At 43.9% G+C, this 18,046-nt stretch overlaps 2 protein-coding genes across 2 annotated transcripts; one reads left to right on the top strand and one right to left on the bottom strand.

Moving 5' to 3' along the window:
* Nucleotides 1–3,990: 3,990 nt before the first annotated feature.
* LOC119396938 (anhydro-N-acetylmuramic acid kinase) lies at nucleotides 3,991–6,341 on the top strand. Its single transcript, XM_037664325.1, has 2 exons — nucleotides 3,991–4,134; nucleotides 4,728–6,341. The coding sequence occupies exon 2, from the start codon at nucleotides 4,760–4,762 to the stop codon at nucleotides 5,885–5,887; it is 1,128 nt and encodes a 375-aa protein (XP_037520253.1). The 5' UTR covers nucleotides 3,991–4,134; nucleotides 4,728–4,759; the 3' UTR covers nucleotides 5,888–6,341.
* Nucleotides 6,342–7,666: 1,325 nt separating this feature from the next.
* Nucleotides 7,667–17,988, bottom strand: LOC119396939 (U3 small nucleolar ribonucleoprotein protein IMP4). The gene is made up of 9 exons (XM_037664326.2): nucleotides 17,902–17,988; nucleotides 17,678–17,786; nucleotides 17,508–17,591; nucleotides 17,197–17,306; nucleotides 16,596–16,728; nucleotides 16,336–16,490; nucleotides 14,228–14,322; nucleotides 9,604–9,674; nucleotides 7,667–7,827 (listed from the first exon to the last, which is right to left on the bottom strand). Exons 1-9 carry the CDS (start codon nucleotides 17,902–17,904, stop codon nucleotides 7,685–7,687), a joined length of 903 nt encoding a protein of 300 aa, XP_037520254.1. The 5' UTR covers nucleotides 17,905–17,988; the 3' UTR covers nucleotides 7,667–7,684.
* Nucleotides 17,989–18,046: the final 58 nt, after the last annotated feature.

The following is an 18,046-nucleotide window of genomic DNA, read 5'->3' as shown; positions in this document are numbered from 1 at the left end:
CAGTGAAAATGTATGTACGCCTGAAAGGAGGAAAATGCTAATATATGCGTTCTGGTGCGCAACCTCTTATGATGTTTCTTAAGTAAACCACCAGTGCACCGCTTGCATCTAAACGCCTCCGTTTTATTATATAGCTTATTTTTTATTTTTACTTCCATAACTATTCTTACTCCGCTTTATTTCTTATAATTGGCACTGCACTGATTTTTTCACATGGAATGTTCACGTGCCTGCAAGCATGAATTTCGCCGCCGTTCAACAATGCTCTGGCCGTGACGTCATCCGCTAAGGGGCACGGCCGTATTGAGCAGAATCTTGGTTTGAGCTAGTTCATTCATACTCAAGTACTCTGTCATCGTGTGGTTTGCGGCACAAATTTTCCTCGATTATCGCTCGTATCGACCGTGTAACATGATTTTAAAGCGAAAGCCTTAGATGCTAAATCAAACGCGAAAATTGAGCGTCGGAAGCATCAACACGAGTGATGCAAGAAATCATCATCGCGTGATGACGTCATCACATAATGGCGTCATCACGTGACATCGTCGCTTAATCAAAGCTGTGCTGGTCACGGAGACAGTGCAAAACCAGGTGAGGTGCAGAAAGCTTGCAATGCCTCCGATTCTGGAGGCTGTGCAAAACCTCGTAGGAAGCTTTCGGGGAAGGGGGGGGGGGGGAATCGCTGGTTTGGCTTTAGGGGAGACGGGGCAAGTGCTTGTGCTGCTGGGTAGATAGGATTGGTCAAGTGTCCCTTTTTCACCCCCTGCCGTGAAGCAGTAGCCAGTAGAATAAGAGACGTGAGTTGGGCTAGTTGGTGCGTACTAACTGCAGACATAACTGATTAGCGCAAAAAAAAAAAAAAAACAACGGACAAGGTAGAGACGACAGACAGGACGGAGCGCATACTTTAATTATATATGTGTTGACCATACTTTATAAAGTATGGTCAACCGTCAACCATACTTTATATATGTTCGTGTGTGTGTGTGTGTGCGGGGGGGGGGGGGGTCAGGACCCCCCTGACCCCCCGCGATTTACGCCAAGGTACACAGTTATAAAAATATGTAGATAACTAGAGCATCTTTAATATCGGCACAACCATCATTACCAACAAGTGCGTCCGGCAAACCATTCCGCATTTTATTTGCGCGAGGAAAAAAAAGACTGAAACGAGAGGCATAAATTTGAAACGCATCAAATTTTTCGGTATGCTTGATATCAGAAGAGCAGGACAAATGACTTTGACCGAATCAACAATATGAGCAGTTTTCTAGCAGCATACGCAGGAAACTGCTGACTTGCGCATACCAAGCCAGGTATTTGAGCTATTGACTAAATGAATAAAAGAAAATTACCACACGGAGGCGAAAACATAGGCCTGACCAAGTACTGTCTGGCCTGCTACAGTGCACTGTGCAAAAAAAAAAAGAAAGAAAAGAAAAGGAAAATAGCAAAAGTATGCGAAGCATTGATGCACTGCTGTAGGTTACGCATGGTTTCTAACACTGCGGTGAATGCGGATAGTGTGTCGGCATTAGTAGCATTTGCATTCAGTTTATTCCAATCGCGTATTGTTAGTGGGAAAACGATTTTACAAAGACGTCGCTGTTTGAGGAATATTCTTTCAGACTGTATTTGTGCTTTTGGCGTCCCAATGTCGTCACATTGGCGTTCAGTTTCGGCATGAAATTCAAAAGTGAAGCTTGGACCTTTAGTTTCTCTTATAATAATGAAACTTTGAGGGCGAAATCAGCGACAATATAGTTCTGAAGTAACAATTTATTGGTGTAAACATATTTATTGTTTCACTGTAGCGTACTTTTAGCACCACGGCCGTGTAAGGAAATATAGGCACGCTCACTCATGTGCTCAACAGTAAACCTACGTTGTGCTTAATTTTGTATTTAGCGTACCAGTGCTGTTGCTTTTTGTTTTGTGTTTCCTTTTTTTGTGCGTGTGTTCCAATTAACATATTAAAAGAGCTTTTTTGTTGTCATTCATGGAACGAATCATAAGCGTGCTCACGGGGTGGCGGCGCCTCCCCTAGTCACCTAAGAGGGGTTCAAAGTCTGTCTCATACATTGATTTAGTAGGGAGGGGGGCGATGAACCTCCCCCCCCCCCCCTCATGAGGAACCCTGCGCACGCCTGTGGGACGAATTATGTGCAAATAGGGATACTACACATACACAAAAGGGACTTCACTTCTGTGCGATGGATGGCTACATAACGCCTCAAGGATATTTGATATACTTACAGAAGGTTACCTTCCATTTCTCTGCATTTAGGATAACAAGGTATTGCTAGCTAGTAAACGAAACTCTGCAGTTCAGTGCGTTCACGCAATAAATCAGGACATAAAACATTTGACCACATTGTTCAATCATATATCAACTTCTAAATGCCGGATGCCTCTCGATGTTTCCTTTTATTTCTGATACCTGGAGTATCCCACTCTTGAGCAACTGGTTTTGTGCATATGGTCAGCTTGTACTGCACGGAATAATTGGCAAAACGGTAACTACCATGATCGCACCTCTGTTCTGTGTCATAGTCCAATATACCACGATATAAAACGCGGGCATCTTGTCTGAGTCGACCATGGGAACTAATCTTTCGCTGCGCTGAACGCAACTACGTGCGCCCAACCACGCAACGGGCAGACGCACTAGCACGCGCGCGCTCCGGCCCCCTTAGCTGATTAGGGACCGCGCGCTCCGATTAGCGCAGCGCCGGGGGGCCGTTGGCTATTCGGCGGCACTGATGCAGTGTCCGCTCGACGCCTCCACCGCTGCCCTGATTATCTCCCCCAGAGACTGCCGGCGAAGACGTTTAGCCGAGCCGAGCTAAAATGACAGCTGAAGCGACGACGATCTGGGCCACTTTGGCTGCTGCCTCTGCAGCGACATGGCAGAGCCAATGGGCGACGCCACGTATTCGCGGCTTGTTTACGCCCCGGCCTCTGACGTCCACAGCGCCCGATTTAGACGATGTTCATGACGAGCGCGTACACTAGTCGACGACTTGCCTCGTGAGCGAGCCCTCGAATCGCCACGCCGGCACGCGTTTGGAGGCACGGACACTTTCTCACAGAAACACGTGTGTGTACGTTGCATGACTTCTCGAAGAGGAAGAAAAAAACTGGGAAAAAGAAAAGGCAGGAAGGTGGGGAAGGGGGGTGCAGGAAAAAACTATGCCCCCTCCCCCCCGTACTGTTTTTTTGGCGCCACCCCTGTTTGCAAAATGGTAAATTTAGGGGGTACTTCGCAACTCTGCCTGCTGTAGGCGCCCTAGGAGAGTTTACAACACGTGGTTTACAACGACCAGTGCACGTGCATAGACGTTCCTTCCCTCGAACAGGACCCGATAACGCTATCGCGTTCCACTCTTGAAGACTAAGCGACCTCCATGTTTTTAACGTCGTCTCTAAAAAAAGGAGAGCGAGGGTGGAACCCTGAATTCCAAAAATGACTTTAGCGACGTATTGGGCCCGTTGTATCATGGCTGAAGCAGCTGAAGTGCCCAATCTGAATGCACTGCGGCCAAGCCGAGCGCAAAAACGGACAAGGGACAACGGTTACTGCTGCTAGCAAAACTTTAATATCGTACCACATATGCAGTGTGTGCCCACTAGAACACGAATACAACTGCCGAAATGCACTCGTAAAGACAAAAAAAAAAAAGCTTTTTTATTTGTGATGATCCTCACTTCGAATGAGCGAGGATTGAGGATGCGTATTTCGGCAGTTGCTTTTGCGTTCGCGCGTACACATATGTGTGTGTGTTATGAAAATACGGCTTAGTTGGCGGTCTGTGCTCCTTTCAGTTGGTCCTTTCCGCTCCTTGTTTGCCTACACGTTGTGCACACAGTCAACACAGCGGTCGGCAACACGGTAATATTCTACCATCGTGGTGGAGAGGTAGGCTGTAGCCTGTTCCGCCCATTGTCATCGGCATTGCGACGCAGCTGACGTCAGCGCCATCTGCCGAAGCAGTTGAGAAAGTTGGTTATAAATGCCGATAATCCTGTCAATCCTGTCGTACGTTTACTTGCGCTCCACTGCTGGCTCCACCGCTCTACTCCGTGCAAGTACTCTGACGTGCAGCGCATGATTCGGCTGCGGGCTGCCTCACGGTACGCTATGTCAATGTCAAGGATAACTATGTGATGTCTTGGCACCAGCGAGTGATTCAGTGGTTTCTACAAAACGCTAAGGACTCACCTAACGACTACGGCATCCTTAATGCCGGGTTGTGGGACATCCGCATAAGAAATATTTCTTCCTGTTATGACATTAGCCTGCTTGCCGTGTTTAAGGTCGCCGGCTTTCTTAATGTGTCTTTCCAACTTAATTAGTGGGTAGTCTTTAGCAGGATGCAAGATTTTCAATTCGCGACCGACTACGTGGCTGTCGCTACAGGTTGAATAAGAATACAATTTGCTTCTGTATACGCCTTTAAAAAAAAGCTTAATATTCTCGCCGGCGGTTTGCCCAAGCAAACTTATACACGAGAAGTGCCTCGACGGTCTGTAAATGCTTCGTCTTGGTTATGAAGTATTCGTTCTGCAGCTGATGTGGGCGTGAGCTTGTCAAAAGTAGGTTAAACAACTGTGGTCCGTAGCTCTGCCTGGAAAGTTTCTTGCTAGGCATGTTCTTTTAGAGTTATACACCGGTGCATGCCGCAGTGTGCTATAGAGCTCTAAAATGCAGCTTATTTCGTTTTCAGAGCTCTGTTCCTTTGAAATTACGGAAGACGACATGCCCGATTACAGGGTCATCGGGGTCATGAGCGGAAGCTCGCTCGACGGCCTCGACATCATCTACGTGACATTTCAGGTGAATGGCGACACATGGAAGTACAACATCGAGCACACCAACTGCCAGCCGTACGGTAAATACTGGGCTAACAAGCTCCAGCACGCAGCGCGCTCGATGAGTGCCCTTGAGTACCAATTGTTTCACACCGAATACGGCCGCTACCTCGGGGATTGCGTCAACATTTTTATCCGCGACAACCAGCTGCAGGGCAAAGTGGACTTGGTGGCCTGCCATGGCCACACAGTGTTCCATCAGCCAGCTCAGCTGACAACTGCACAAGTCGGGGATGGCGCTGCTGTTGCTGCTGTAACCGGACTGCCCACTGTCAGCGACTTCAGATCGGTGGACATTGCTCTGGAAGGACAAGGCTCCCCATTCTCGCTGGCTGCCGAGAGGAAGCTCTTTGGCAGCGAATACCAGTACTTCCTGAACATAGGAGGCATGGCATGCCTAACGTACGTAGGCAAATGCAACGACGACAGCTTTGCTGTGGACGTTTGTCCTGCCAACCAGCTTTTGAACCTCCTCGCCGAGCACGAGGGTCAAACTTTCGACAATGAAGGAAAGATAGCAGCTGCGGGAACAGTTAACAGCCGACTACTGAAGGACCTCGATGGTTTCACCTACTACATGAAACCTCTGCCCAAATCTCTCGGCGTAGACTTTGGCCCAGAAATCCTGTACCCATTGATATGTGCTCGTGATTTGTCCACTCCAGATGCCATGCGGACTTTCATGGCGCACATCTGCAACCAGGTGGTTGCAACAGTGTGTGCTGTCAAGAAGAAAGTTTCTGCCGATTATCCGGGTCACTGCAAGATGCTGGTCACCGGCGGTGGTGCCCGCAACAAATTGCTTGTAGATGAGTTGACCAAAATGCTCAAAGGTCAAGATATTACTGTTACCGTGCCGACAGACGAGCTCGTCAAGTTTAAGGAGGCCCTCATGACTGCTGTCCTTGGTGTGCTGAGGGTGAGGCACGAGGTCAGCTTCTTCAGCAAAGTATCTGGAGCCAAGCACGATTCAGTGGGTGGTGCGCTTTGGTGTGGGGCAGTCAAGCAAGCTTAGAATGGTCAGCTTGATTGCCACCGAAGACCTCTCACAAGTTGCCTTGTGTCATTCCTCACTGAGAAGGCAGAATTCGTTTTGGTACCACAACGTTAACCCGAGTACCAATTATGTAAACTTTTATCTTGTGTAAGATGAGCGATACGAGGGGACGTCTTATGACATCCAGCATTAAAAGTGCCTTATGCATTTATGCCAGGCATGTTTATTACTGATAAAATTATATTTAACAGACCCCAATAGTGCCTTGCATAGCTGTGGTACATGTCACAAGAATAACTTAAGTACCTGCCTTGTGCCTACTCGTTTAAAGGTGCTGGTCAAATTGAGCTATGCAATGTTAAATAATGTACAATATTTTTTTACAGTACCGACTACCGATTGATTTCTTTACAACATTGTACTGTCGCATTTGCTACAAATTATATCACAGTAAAGTGTTTTTTGAACAGCAGTCCTTGTAGCATTTTCTCCGAGTGTTTGCTTATTGTTTTGAACAGCTTTCTGGTAGATGAAATGCATGACACCCAGAGCAGGAGTCTTAAGTAACTCGTAGGCAACTTTAGCAAACTAGGTGCATTTAGTGATGTTGTGTTCTACGAACAACGCACAATAAATGATTTAAATCTCCACTGTGATGGTAATAGCTATGAGTTTTCATAGTTTCTATATATGGATAGCATTAGCCTTACCATTTTATTAGATATTATTTGGTAGGAACATGCTTTCAGCAAGCAGTAGGTTTTATGTGCATATTTTATTTTCAACACATGTGCCAATATATAGCAAAATCTAGTGCATAAAAAAGGCATTCTGGCATAATGTCTTTAGCACTATGGCAACAGCATAACTAATTATCGGCTTGAGATAGCACAGGCATTACGATACAACAATTTCATAACTCTTCTACTACGTTTAGTGTCACAAAATTGCATACTTTTCAAAATTATATAAAGAATACTGCATTTGTGTAACAACTGCCTCAGATCTGTGATAATTATATTTACAGGATATCTACCACAAAATTTGCTATTTAAAAGCCTTAAGGGGTCCCAAACCACTTTTCCAAGTAATCATCGAATGACATCGCCATCGGAGTTGATTGCCGCAAAAGCTTTTCGAATCCGTCAAAAACAACCAGAGTTGCAGCGATTTTTTGTACGATTTGAGCACTCTCTCTTTCCATTGAGTTTGCTGGAAGTTATGCTGCGAGGGGCAACACTGGGGGAGAAGCTATGCGAGCGCACCTCATGACCTTGAGCGCACATTGTGAAACGCATTTGCTCTCTCCCGGTGTACTCTAGTTTTGGTACTGTGCAATTTTAGCACACTAATACGGCGCGGTGCTTGGCAACTCGTGGCAAGAAGCACATCTGCCAAACACCGCTCTTGGTTCACGTCAGCTTTTGCCCAATAGCAGTGGTCTATTGTATGATGGCCCTCCGAGGAAAGTGTACAGGCCTCTGTGTGAAGAGAGGGTGCTTGAGAAAGTGGCAACTTTGCACTCCGCTTGTGAACTCTCCTTGCCATGCACAACTGCTAGATTTGGCTGGGCTGTTCACAGCAGCGTCAGCTTGCCACTGTATATGTTTGTTCACTAAGCATGAGGGCTGGTTCAGGACACCTTTCATGTGCTTGTTTACAGTGCTTGGTATTCTTCCACAATGCATTTCTTTCTAGCGAGATCTAAATGCTGTTTTGATGAAATCATACCAAAGAAAAGAAAGCCTATCTTTCGTACTTATGAGCAAGCAAAAAGATTTCTGTTGGCAGTCTCGCTGATTTAGTTGAGCATTTTTATTTCGAAGTGCCCTCTTTGTCAAAGGCATCTTCATCACTGAGAAATCTTCGTTTCTTGGCAGTGTTCATGTATGGCCGCAAGCTCCATTCAACATCCAATGCGGCAGCGGCGTCAAGGGTACCCAACTTGATTTCATACACTGTTGGGGGGAAACAAGGTAAAATTGAGATGTGCAAGCCCTCATGTACTGCAAATTGAAATGTTTTTATATGACAAGAGTCTCACTTTTCACAATGTTTGAAATCGACCGCACAATCCTGGTAGAGTTCAAATTTACTTTGGCACTTAGCAAAAGAAACCTCTTACTTTCATTAATGTCCAAGTCTATCAGTGCTTCTGAAGTACATGCTCTTTGCAAAAATAATGATTCACACTATGAAGCAAGATAGGGGCTTCAAAACACTGGAGGTTGGTACACTACATTGAACACCTGAGATTGCTTAAAGGGGTACTGACAAAAATTTTGGCCTCTCGTTTTTTGTTGCAACGTGTTTCTGGGGGCCTCTTAGTCACAACACGGCACATAGTTTGCTGCAGCACACGACAGATAATTAATTACAGGCTCCTTGTTACCGACCGGTCTGTTTCGCTTTGAGAGAGCTCCAAAAACGACAAGCCGCCAGGTGAAACTGTCACCACCTAGCGTGTGCAACGCTTGACCACGTCAGCGCACAGAACCGTGACGCACTTCCACCTTGTCCGCAACCAAGACGGCACACTGCAATCAAGAAGTCCTTTCGAACAGGAAACAGGAAAGCAGTGTCTCCAAGCACAAAGCTTTCAACGCGTGCGCTGCGGCCATGGACTTGCGAGCAGCCGCCGAAAAGCAGTCTGCTGGTGCAAGCGCGGCAAAAGAAATGGCGACTATGACGGCATCATAACCTGTATCAATTGCAGCGTGGTGATGTCAGGGAAGCAGGGGGGTCACCGTCGAGTCGCTTTCAAGGGTGGCAATGTCGCGAGGTACGGCGTATAGTGCTGGATCGCGCACGCAAACATCAAAATTCATATAAAATGCCTTCCAAGTTATATTCGCTGTCGATATTTTGCAGATGATGTAAGCATGTTCACGGGAATCGATCCTGCAGGCTATCTCGGCCGCGAAATTTTATGTCAGTACCTCTTAAAAGGGACAATAAGATGAAACATTAAATCAATTAAATTATTCTTTTACAACTTTACTGTGATTGATTTCACTATCTCAGGCTAGTTATTGAAAGAGGAAAGGAAGGTCAAAGTTTCATGTTTGAGTTTAGCACCAAAACTTAAGCACATGAATGTCAGTGCGACATCATGAATTTGAGACCTTTCTTGCATATTTTAGCCACATTGGTTCAATGACTGATAAGACTGTGTACCTTAGAATACAATGCAAGTAATTTTTAGTGACAAACGATTGTAAGGCCTAGAAGATGCAGTCAAAATTTATGACATCTCAGCGAGCTGGTGCGAAAACTTCAAGGCAGTGTCTCCATCTTTATTTTCCTTTTGTTTATTTTCTTGCTTGCAAAGCACCTCCTCACGATAAGAGTGGTGCTTCTGGTATTGCGAAATTGTAGTTTACTAAGATGAGAAAATTCATTCTTTGCTTTAGTGTCCCTCTAGATACGTAACTGCAATTGCAAAAGTTTCAAGAAACTGCGTTGAATTTGCCTGTAAATTATTTGCTGTGCAATCTTGCCTTTTGTGCCTCTGGTTCGTGAAAAAAAATTTCGCAAAAGCCAATACTATACTAGTATTCGGATTCTGAAAATGTTTGAAAATTAATCTATTCAATTCACACTTTGTTTCCATTATTTGAATTCGCTTTGCAATTGGACATTTCATACTTGCACGCCCCTGCCTTAGCAAGCTGTCTGTAGCCTGCTAGAGAAGCAAACAAGCCAGTGCTGATTCAAGCAGATAATCAACTTACATTTTAGTTCAAACCTTGGTCCCACTTCCTGAAGCTGGTAGTCCTTTCCTTCTTTCTTGAAAGTGTGATGCCTGTTTTAGAGAATAGTATATCACTAATACAATAAACGAGACTTTTCGTTCATAATGGTAGTACACATAGGCTAGTAGGCAGGGGATAAACAATGTAAACATACAAAACGTGACAGATGACATATCCTTACTAAAAAACAGATCATAGGCAAATACCTATTTGTTCCCACGTGTCATGGCCCCATTCCTAGGGTTATGAGCATGAATTAGATGTTGAGTAGTGGTTCAGCAGACTTTAGCAATGCCTATAAATATTTCTGTCATGTATATTCCTACACATGTCTAAATTTTTTTTCAGCACTGCAATATGCTTTTTCAGGGTGCTCTTCAAGCGAATTGAGTTATATTTATATTTACAAGACTTGGCAGTACAGATAGCTGTTGCTAGTAGCAGCAGATCTGACAATGTGATTAAATTTTGGCTCTAGCGGCATTCCCTATTTTTTCATCACTTGAAGCCCCCAAGAAAAGTTCCCTTGAACTTTTCTAATGTGATCCAGCAAAAACAAGCTTACGCAGTCAATGTTGGTTGAGCTTTTGAGGGCCTGTTATCATATGCCCAACACTCTTTAAACAATTCGCCATTTAGCTTCCTTGCCAAAGCAAAAAATTGGGAAAAGTTTTGTTCTTCAGCAGTAGACACCAACTGCATGTTGAAGGAGTACTGACACGATTTTGAGGCACCTCAAAAGGGTCATTTTTTGTTTCCATGGCATGCACTATCAATGCTCTCCACACAGCGGAGCCCGACAACACATATAAAATATTTTAGTACTTTGATTTTAATGTTTTCGCCCGAGTCTGTGAACTCTGTGTCCTGTCTGCAGCCTAAATCGCAGAAATCACTGCCAGGGTCGCTGGACTACAATTCATTCATCATTGTTTACGTGCACCACGAGCAGATTACAGATCTGCCGCTAGTACATTGCTAGTTGCTGTTTCCCGCGACGACACGAAACTGAAAATGTTTTTACGGGCGAAGCTCCTTAAAGCGGCACCCATTCGTCCCTCGTAGTCGTAGTGCGTAACCAGTCGTAATGCTAGTACCAGATCTTGACCTCCAAGGTGGTGCCGGTGGGAGATTTTTCCTGTGCGTTGTTGAACAATAAAAAATTCGCAGCGTGCGCGTTAACTAAAAGCCGAATTCTTCTGTCTCTCATTCCCCATTAGCAGCCATTGGCATGTTCCAGTAGGAAACGTTAGTAGAAGTGTAAGTGTTAGCTAAAAGCCGACTTCTTCTGTCTCTCATTCCCATTAGCAGCCATTGTTTACCTCCAAGGTAGTGCCTGGTGAGATTTCTCCTGTGCGTGATTAAACAATAAAAATTTTGTTCAAAACGCCGTTGATTGATGAAATAAACCAACGAAAGACGCCAGATGTTTTCTAAAAGCAAAACGAAAGAACGCCAGATGTTTCTAAAGCAAAACGAAAAGACGCCAGCTGCTTAACGAAAGACGCCAGATGTTTTCTAAAGCAATGGTTTTCTAAACAATGAAAATTCACAGCGTACATGTAAAATTAAAGTGAGCTGCAAGTCGTCATAACTCTCATCGAACCTTTAGTATAAACGCGCCCGATCTCACGTCGGTGATGATGTACTGGGCAGAATTCACGGAAGAGTCACAGTTTACCGATGAACCTCCACAGCTTCGCCCACTCATCATCATTCACTCCGTGGATATGCTGTGATTTTTTTTAAGGTAGCCGTATTCAAAATATACCTATTCGATACGTTCCCAGGCACCACAATGCTCTTTTTAGAATTCTTGACACCAGTGTTTTTATTTTGAGCAACAATACGAAAATATTTTAAATTTGTGTCGGTACTCTTTAACTGCTGGTGTGGGTGTTTGAGACAGAAACGTGCTGAATTTTCAAAAATGTGCACTTGCACAGCTGCGGCATTAGTGAAAAAAAGCGAAAAGAAGGTTGCTGCAAGTTGTTTTGTGCGTTACACAGCTGAAATATACAGAGCGCCAAGACGGCCATGTGATGTGATGCTTGCACAAAATGCATTTGCTGCCTTTCAGACCACACAAGTAGATGCTACATCTGCTTTTGACCATGAAAGTTAGCTATGACCATTTGACACATAGAGCAGATAGTAGTTTTGCAGCAGTTTGTTGCGAGTATTTCAGACCTTATCACACCTATGTTGAACTTCCAAGTGCCTCTTTTACATGCCTAAAACCAGCATTTTTAATTTCTAAATACACAGCCTTTAGTAGACCTTTTTTTAAAATTAAGCATGTTTCTTGAAGTGAATGCAGACAGTTACTCGTGATGCTCTATATATAATACTCACCTTTTACCTGTTCGTTTTGCTTAGAATAACCAGATGTGGAGACAACCATGAAAAGATTGCAAACCATGAAATTTGCTTAAAGAAATAAATTTCAACCTTATTTCACCACTCGACAAGAAAATTACTTCAGAACAGTCTATTGGGTTAGATGGCCTCAAATTTTAGATGACAGTTCAGGGACCTACCCAGTGCACCTTTGAAACTGAGGGCACGAGTGTTAGGCATGATGAACTGCAATTTTTTTACATGCTGGAAAAACTTGCAGCATGATGGGGCACACTATATAGTAACACTTTTTTTTCATTGCAATTAATCAAGTTGTTGGTGTTAGTGGGTGTGTTGCATTATTTAACTGCTTGCTTTCCTATAAAATGGTTACTGTATACATGGAGCGTGCCTGTGTACTCGAGGTTGCTTACAGTTAGGACCCAAAGTAGAAATAATATAGATGAGCTATGGTTGCAGCACGGTGCAAGATATATACTATTTAGGTGAGGACACTCGTGAGACGCGATCGATCAGATAAAGTAACAATGATGAGAGCCCGTCGGACCGCCGATGGCAGCGGATATCTATCGGCAGGATGATGCAACTTCAACACAAAAACACGTTCCTGTAGCAACTGGCGCTTCGCGGGAAATCTGAATTTCTTAAAACAGCAAACGCGGTTACGGCGCGCCACCAGCAACTGAAGTTGGAAACGCATGCCACGTTTTTCACGAGCGAAAAATGAGACATGCCGCGGACACCGGCGTTGCCGCCGACCCCGTTGGTTGCTATAGCAACGGTGCAAAAAGCATTTTCTCTCTATGTTGCATATTCCCGCCGATAGATACCCGCTGCGGTCACCGGACCAAGAGACGCGCGCCCTTGTTACTTTATCTGGTCAAACGCGCTCTGCATGCAAGCCGAGGAGTGTCCACACCTAAAGAGTATATATCTTACACCGTGGGTTGCAGCCAGCCAAGTAAGCTTAGGCACTTCCTGAAACAATTTACATTCAGCTGGCTTGCATGGTTAATGACTGCACTGCATAAAGAGGTTGAAATATCAGGATTAATTCTATTATGTAAGGAGAGAGATAAAGAGATGCAACAGGAAGAAGACATGAATGAGTAGTCATAATATATATCAGTGTTCAGATCAAAGAAAGGAAACCCCATACAGATTTATGTGACACCTAGCTTACAGGAACATTTGACTATAATACCACATTTTCTTGCACATAGCCCGCCCCTGCATATGATTTACATCCCCAGCTACAAACCGTGGGAAAAAAATTAAAGCAGGAAAGATCCTTGCACGTTGCTGTGAAGCCGCCTTCTTTGCATTACCTTAAAGCAGTGCTGTGAAGCTAACTTGTGCACTGAAATTCGTGTATAATCCGCAACCTGACTTTACCTCCGAATTTTCTGCATATATTGCGCGGGTCATATGCAGAAAATACAGTATGTACTCGGGAAGCATTGCAACAACGAGTCTAAGTGATTGACAACATAATGCAACGCAATGAAGAACCAAGAAAGAGCACATGATGACCCGAGGGGCCAGTCTTTCATAGCAATTCGTGCAACATACACATACAATATCGGTTATAATGAAGTCAATTAAGATTAGTCTTACAATAGACACAGTGTTAGAAATATACTTTTATAACGAATTCTCGGATATAACGAACTTATTTTCATGTAAAAAGTAACTTTGTTATAATGAGGTTTGAGTGTACACAATGTAGCGGTGACCATGCCTTGTGACTGGAAACGAAAATAAATATAGGAACATACACTGCAGCACTTTTGCATGCGCTCTTTCTGTTTGTCATTACCCAGATGACTTTGACACGAGATCATGCTGAATAAATAACAGGTGGATTCGTCTAGAAATCAAAACCATCACAATCTCAATTATACCAGCTCATTTCAGCAAGCAGCATTGGTATACAGACATCCTACACTATGTACAGCTTTGAAAGTTTTGATATTACCACTCCAATCACTTCATTCACAACAATTCTTATAAATTTTCCGTGAATGTGGTCACAGACTGCAAAGGACTGACATGTCACAGCATATAAAAAGACGTGAAGTGCTGCAATAGCAAGAAATGCAGCCATCTCTACACTAAAGTCACACATCAGCCAATTTAGTAAATTGAACTTGGCTGAGGCCATAAGCATGCCCGGAAGAAAGAGGTGGTGTATTACAATGGAGGGCCCACAATGTAGTAGTTTAAGAGGAGTTCTGTTTACCTGAAAGATATGTAGTCATCCTGGTTGGCAAAGGTGACGACACGGTGAGAGTCCTCCTTTGGGACCGGGAAAAGGTATTTGAGGATGTTGACCACCTGTAAGGGATGAAGTGGCAGCTAATCTACAATCTTGTGCAAGAAGTGATGCTGCCATCAAATACTCTTTCTCACCATGGCTCATCAAAGCCAAACTCCAGTTAAAACTTGATTTAATGAAATCCATTATTACGAAGTTGGAGCTTCGCAATACAGTACTGGATCCAATCCAGTATTACCAGCTGGCCCAATCTCAAGCTTTGCTAACAAAGAAATTTCCATTCCCCGGCAAATACCCATAGGGTTCAGTGTTGTCATCAACCTAAATTAACGAACTAAAGTGGCCACCTAACCTGATTTAACGAAGTTCTTCCTGAATTAATTAACTCCGCGAAAAAGTGGCGATTTCCATCCAATTTTGACTGAGACGGGTTTGTCTTGAAGCGCAGACTCTAACGCTCTCGTGTTCAAACATCCACGCGCCCTAGTTATGGTCCTAGCTTTACTGTGACGAGGCTGCATGACGCGTCCATGCATAAAACAGACTCGGCAGTGGTTGCTTTAGTTATTTTGTGGTTTAAGCAACAGATAGCACTGATTTTCTCCTTGCATCTTTCTCGCACGGCCCGCTCTCACAATCGCTGCATTCGTTCTCCGTGTCGTCCCATAAAGGTAGCCTGTAATAGCTTCACATGACCGTCTACCTGGCCTGCATCACCCAGACTTTTCAGATGCGCAGGTGTGGGTTGCCAGCAAAAACAATGCTGTGGTAGCTTTTGGTTGTCGCTACGTTAGAATTTTAGCTTTCAAAGGATCGAAAAATCTCTTTCTCGATTTTACAAAATTCCCGATTTAACGAAGTAATTTAAGCGTGGTCATCACTTTGTTGAATTGAGTTTCAACTGTACTTCAATACCATGCTGCTATAGGATGTAAACTATAATGAAATGTAAAGTTACCTCTACTTCACTCACAGTAGCCCCACAAATATGCTGCCATGGCTGTTGCAGCAGCAGCACAATAGTATTTCTTAAGTTCTAGTTCTAGTGTCAAGCATTTGTGCATGAAAGAAGGGCCTGTTTTGTCACTCAAAATGATGTCCCTTTTCACTCACAGCCCAAGCAGATGGTGGCAGTGACAGTGAGAAGGGGGATAAGAAACAATTTCAGATCATGGCATATTTATGCCTTTTTAACCTATGTATTGGAACATCTTCTTGTCTTCTGCACCTTAATATCTATTTTATATAAGTAGAAACACTGCACTTATTTTTTTAATATGTATATTTGTGTTGTAACATATTGTTGTATTCTGCCTCGCAAACAGTGTATGGCTTCTTTGTATTTATAATCATATTTTTCTGTTTCTATTACCACCCGCATCTTTAGCGTCTGTTGATCCTGGGGGTATCGTAAATAAATAAAATAAATCTATCAAGTGAAGCTGGCTCAACAAATGGTGCTGATGGTGCTATACTCGCCGACAACTTTTCTTGGCAATGAAGGGAAGGCTGCAGAGCCGAAATGCGCATGTGCTACCGCTGATGAATATAGTCCCACAATTGCGTCCGTGTTTTCTAAGTGTGAGAATGAAAAAAAAAACATTACTTTATTTTCTACGGGGCGCTGTTTGAAAAGACGGTCAGCGCGCACCAAGGAGATATTTGTATTTGTTTTACTTTATGCAGTGTCATTTCACGCTTTGCGGCTGTGAAAACGGCGCGCCTTTTACGGCACCTCACAGTCCAAATGGCGTCCTTGTCTTCAGATGAGCGCTTGTTATCCTCCAGCTTTTCCGACAACTCGCCGAGGGAGCTTGTGACGAATTTTACTAACAAATGGCTGTCGAAGCCTGTGATGGCTGATCGAATAATCAAATGGCCATCACAGGAGATACGGAAGGTTCACAAACCAAAACTAAATTCAAAACGCGTGCCGAACCGGACTACTTCGCGGAGCAGTACATGTGCAATAGCTCCGCCCCCGTAGCCTTTCCTTCATTGCCAAGAAAAGTTGTCCGCGAGTATAGTCCTTTACTTTTCCAGCATCAGAATAGGTGTTTCAAAGAACTTACCCTCTTTCCAAGCCTGGTTTTGAAGTTGTGGAAGATCAGATGGGGGTAGGCTTCGGACATTGTGCCAATGTTGGGAATGTCGTGCCTCATGACTGTGTTCAATATAGTGAAGTAGGCAGTAGGCCCGTATGGAAGATGGCAGACCACCAGGCCATCTGTAAAAATTACAGGAAAGGGTTACAAGCTCTAGTTTATTATTAATCGGCATATTGGCACTGTGAATCTCAGAAGCCCTTATTAAAATAATCACGGAAGCTTGCCTGGATTGCCTCTAGTCTCGTGAACAACAATGAAGTCTGTGACCTCGTTTGCACGACAGGCTTCAATGAGCTGCTTCATTTCGTAGCCACCACGATTCATCCTCTGAGCATTGGGAAAGATTAGCCGAATTTCCTGCATAGAAGAAAAATCAGTCACTGAGATCCTGCATACAAGTCATAACACATCAGAATAATGCGTGTATGTCTAACTGGAGAATAAATCCCACTTTTCACATTATCAACTGTTAAATTCGGTAATAAAAAACACAACACTTATGTATTTATATAATGCGCAAGTAACTAATTTATTTGAATGCAGTCCACTGAAGTCAGATCCGCCTTTTATCAAACAGAAAGGAGCTGCTGTACGATTTGAAGGTGGCTTAATTTAATTTAATACATACTATTTCTCTCTCTCACACACGCAAATATTTCATTTTCGAGAGCAGTCTTATTCACGAAACAACCGTAGGAACATTGCTAAACACATACACACGTTATAAACAGCAGAACTGTTCACAAGGCGCACCCTTACTCCCGTTTACATCAAAATTAGGTGAAAAAGTGCAATTGCCCTGTTTTGTATGTGCTCGCTAATCACCTTGGCAAACTGCTTTAGCTTGGAACTTGGATCCCGAGAAGTTGTTACAACAATCTTGGGGTCACGCACTCCTGCCCAGCGGTACTCGTCGTCTTCATGACTCACCACTCCTGCGATAAAAAGAAACTTGCACATTCGCATTCGTGAAACACGAAGCTTTACTTGGTTAACAGTGAACATCAACATGCGGATGCAAGGCTCTTGTAACGTGCCAGGACATGTTGTCCTTGCACGGTGACTCCCAAACCTTGCATTAAGTCACTGCAGTGAGCTACACAATGAGCGCGTGTTTTGTTTGTTCACGAGCTTACCTTCCCCTCCAGGATCATCCCAGTCTAAGGCACGCTGCAAGTTCAGAGCTTCCTCGCGTAATTCATAGGGAATCGGACGGTTCTCTGAAAGAAATAACACGAAGGTGAGAAAAACATACGCTTTGCTGTGCACTACGCGACGATTATAGCAGTAGGTAATTAGCACAAACCTTCTAGCGCTTGTTTTAGGCGCTCTTTTTTCTCTTCGATGGTTCTCCTTTTGTCCTCGATTGACTTCCTGTACAAGTATTCTCGCCTTTCGCGAGCAAGCCGCCGCAACTGCAGTGACAGCAACGACAAGACAAGGATCAATCTACACATTTCGGTGCGTATTAAGTTCATGCAATCAAGGTGTGTTATAATAAACATAAGCAAAAATGATGAATGAACTCACCATAGCGCAGTTAAATAAGCGGCACTACTGACACTACCAAGAAGTACAATCTGCGAAAGACGCACATGGAAACCGCGTTAGTTACACTATGGTTACACGCACGCCATACGGATTGACTAAAAGCTTGGCCTGGCTTCGAATGATA

This window comes from Rhipicephalus sanguineus, chromosome 6, assembly GCF_013339695.2.
Source record: "Rhipicephalus sanguineus isolate Rsan-2018 chromosome 6, BIME_Rsan_1.4, whole genome shotgun sequence".
Classification (NCBI taxonomy): Eukaryota; Metazoa; Arthropoda; class Arachnida; order Ixodida; family Ixodidae; genus Rhipicephalus; species Rhipicephalus sanguineus.
This window is presented reverse-complemented; position numbering and strand designations above follow the sequence as displayed.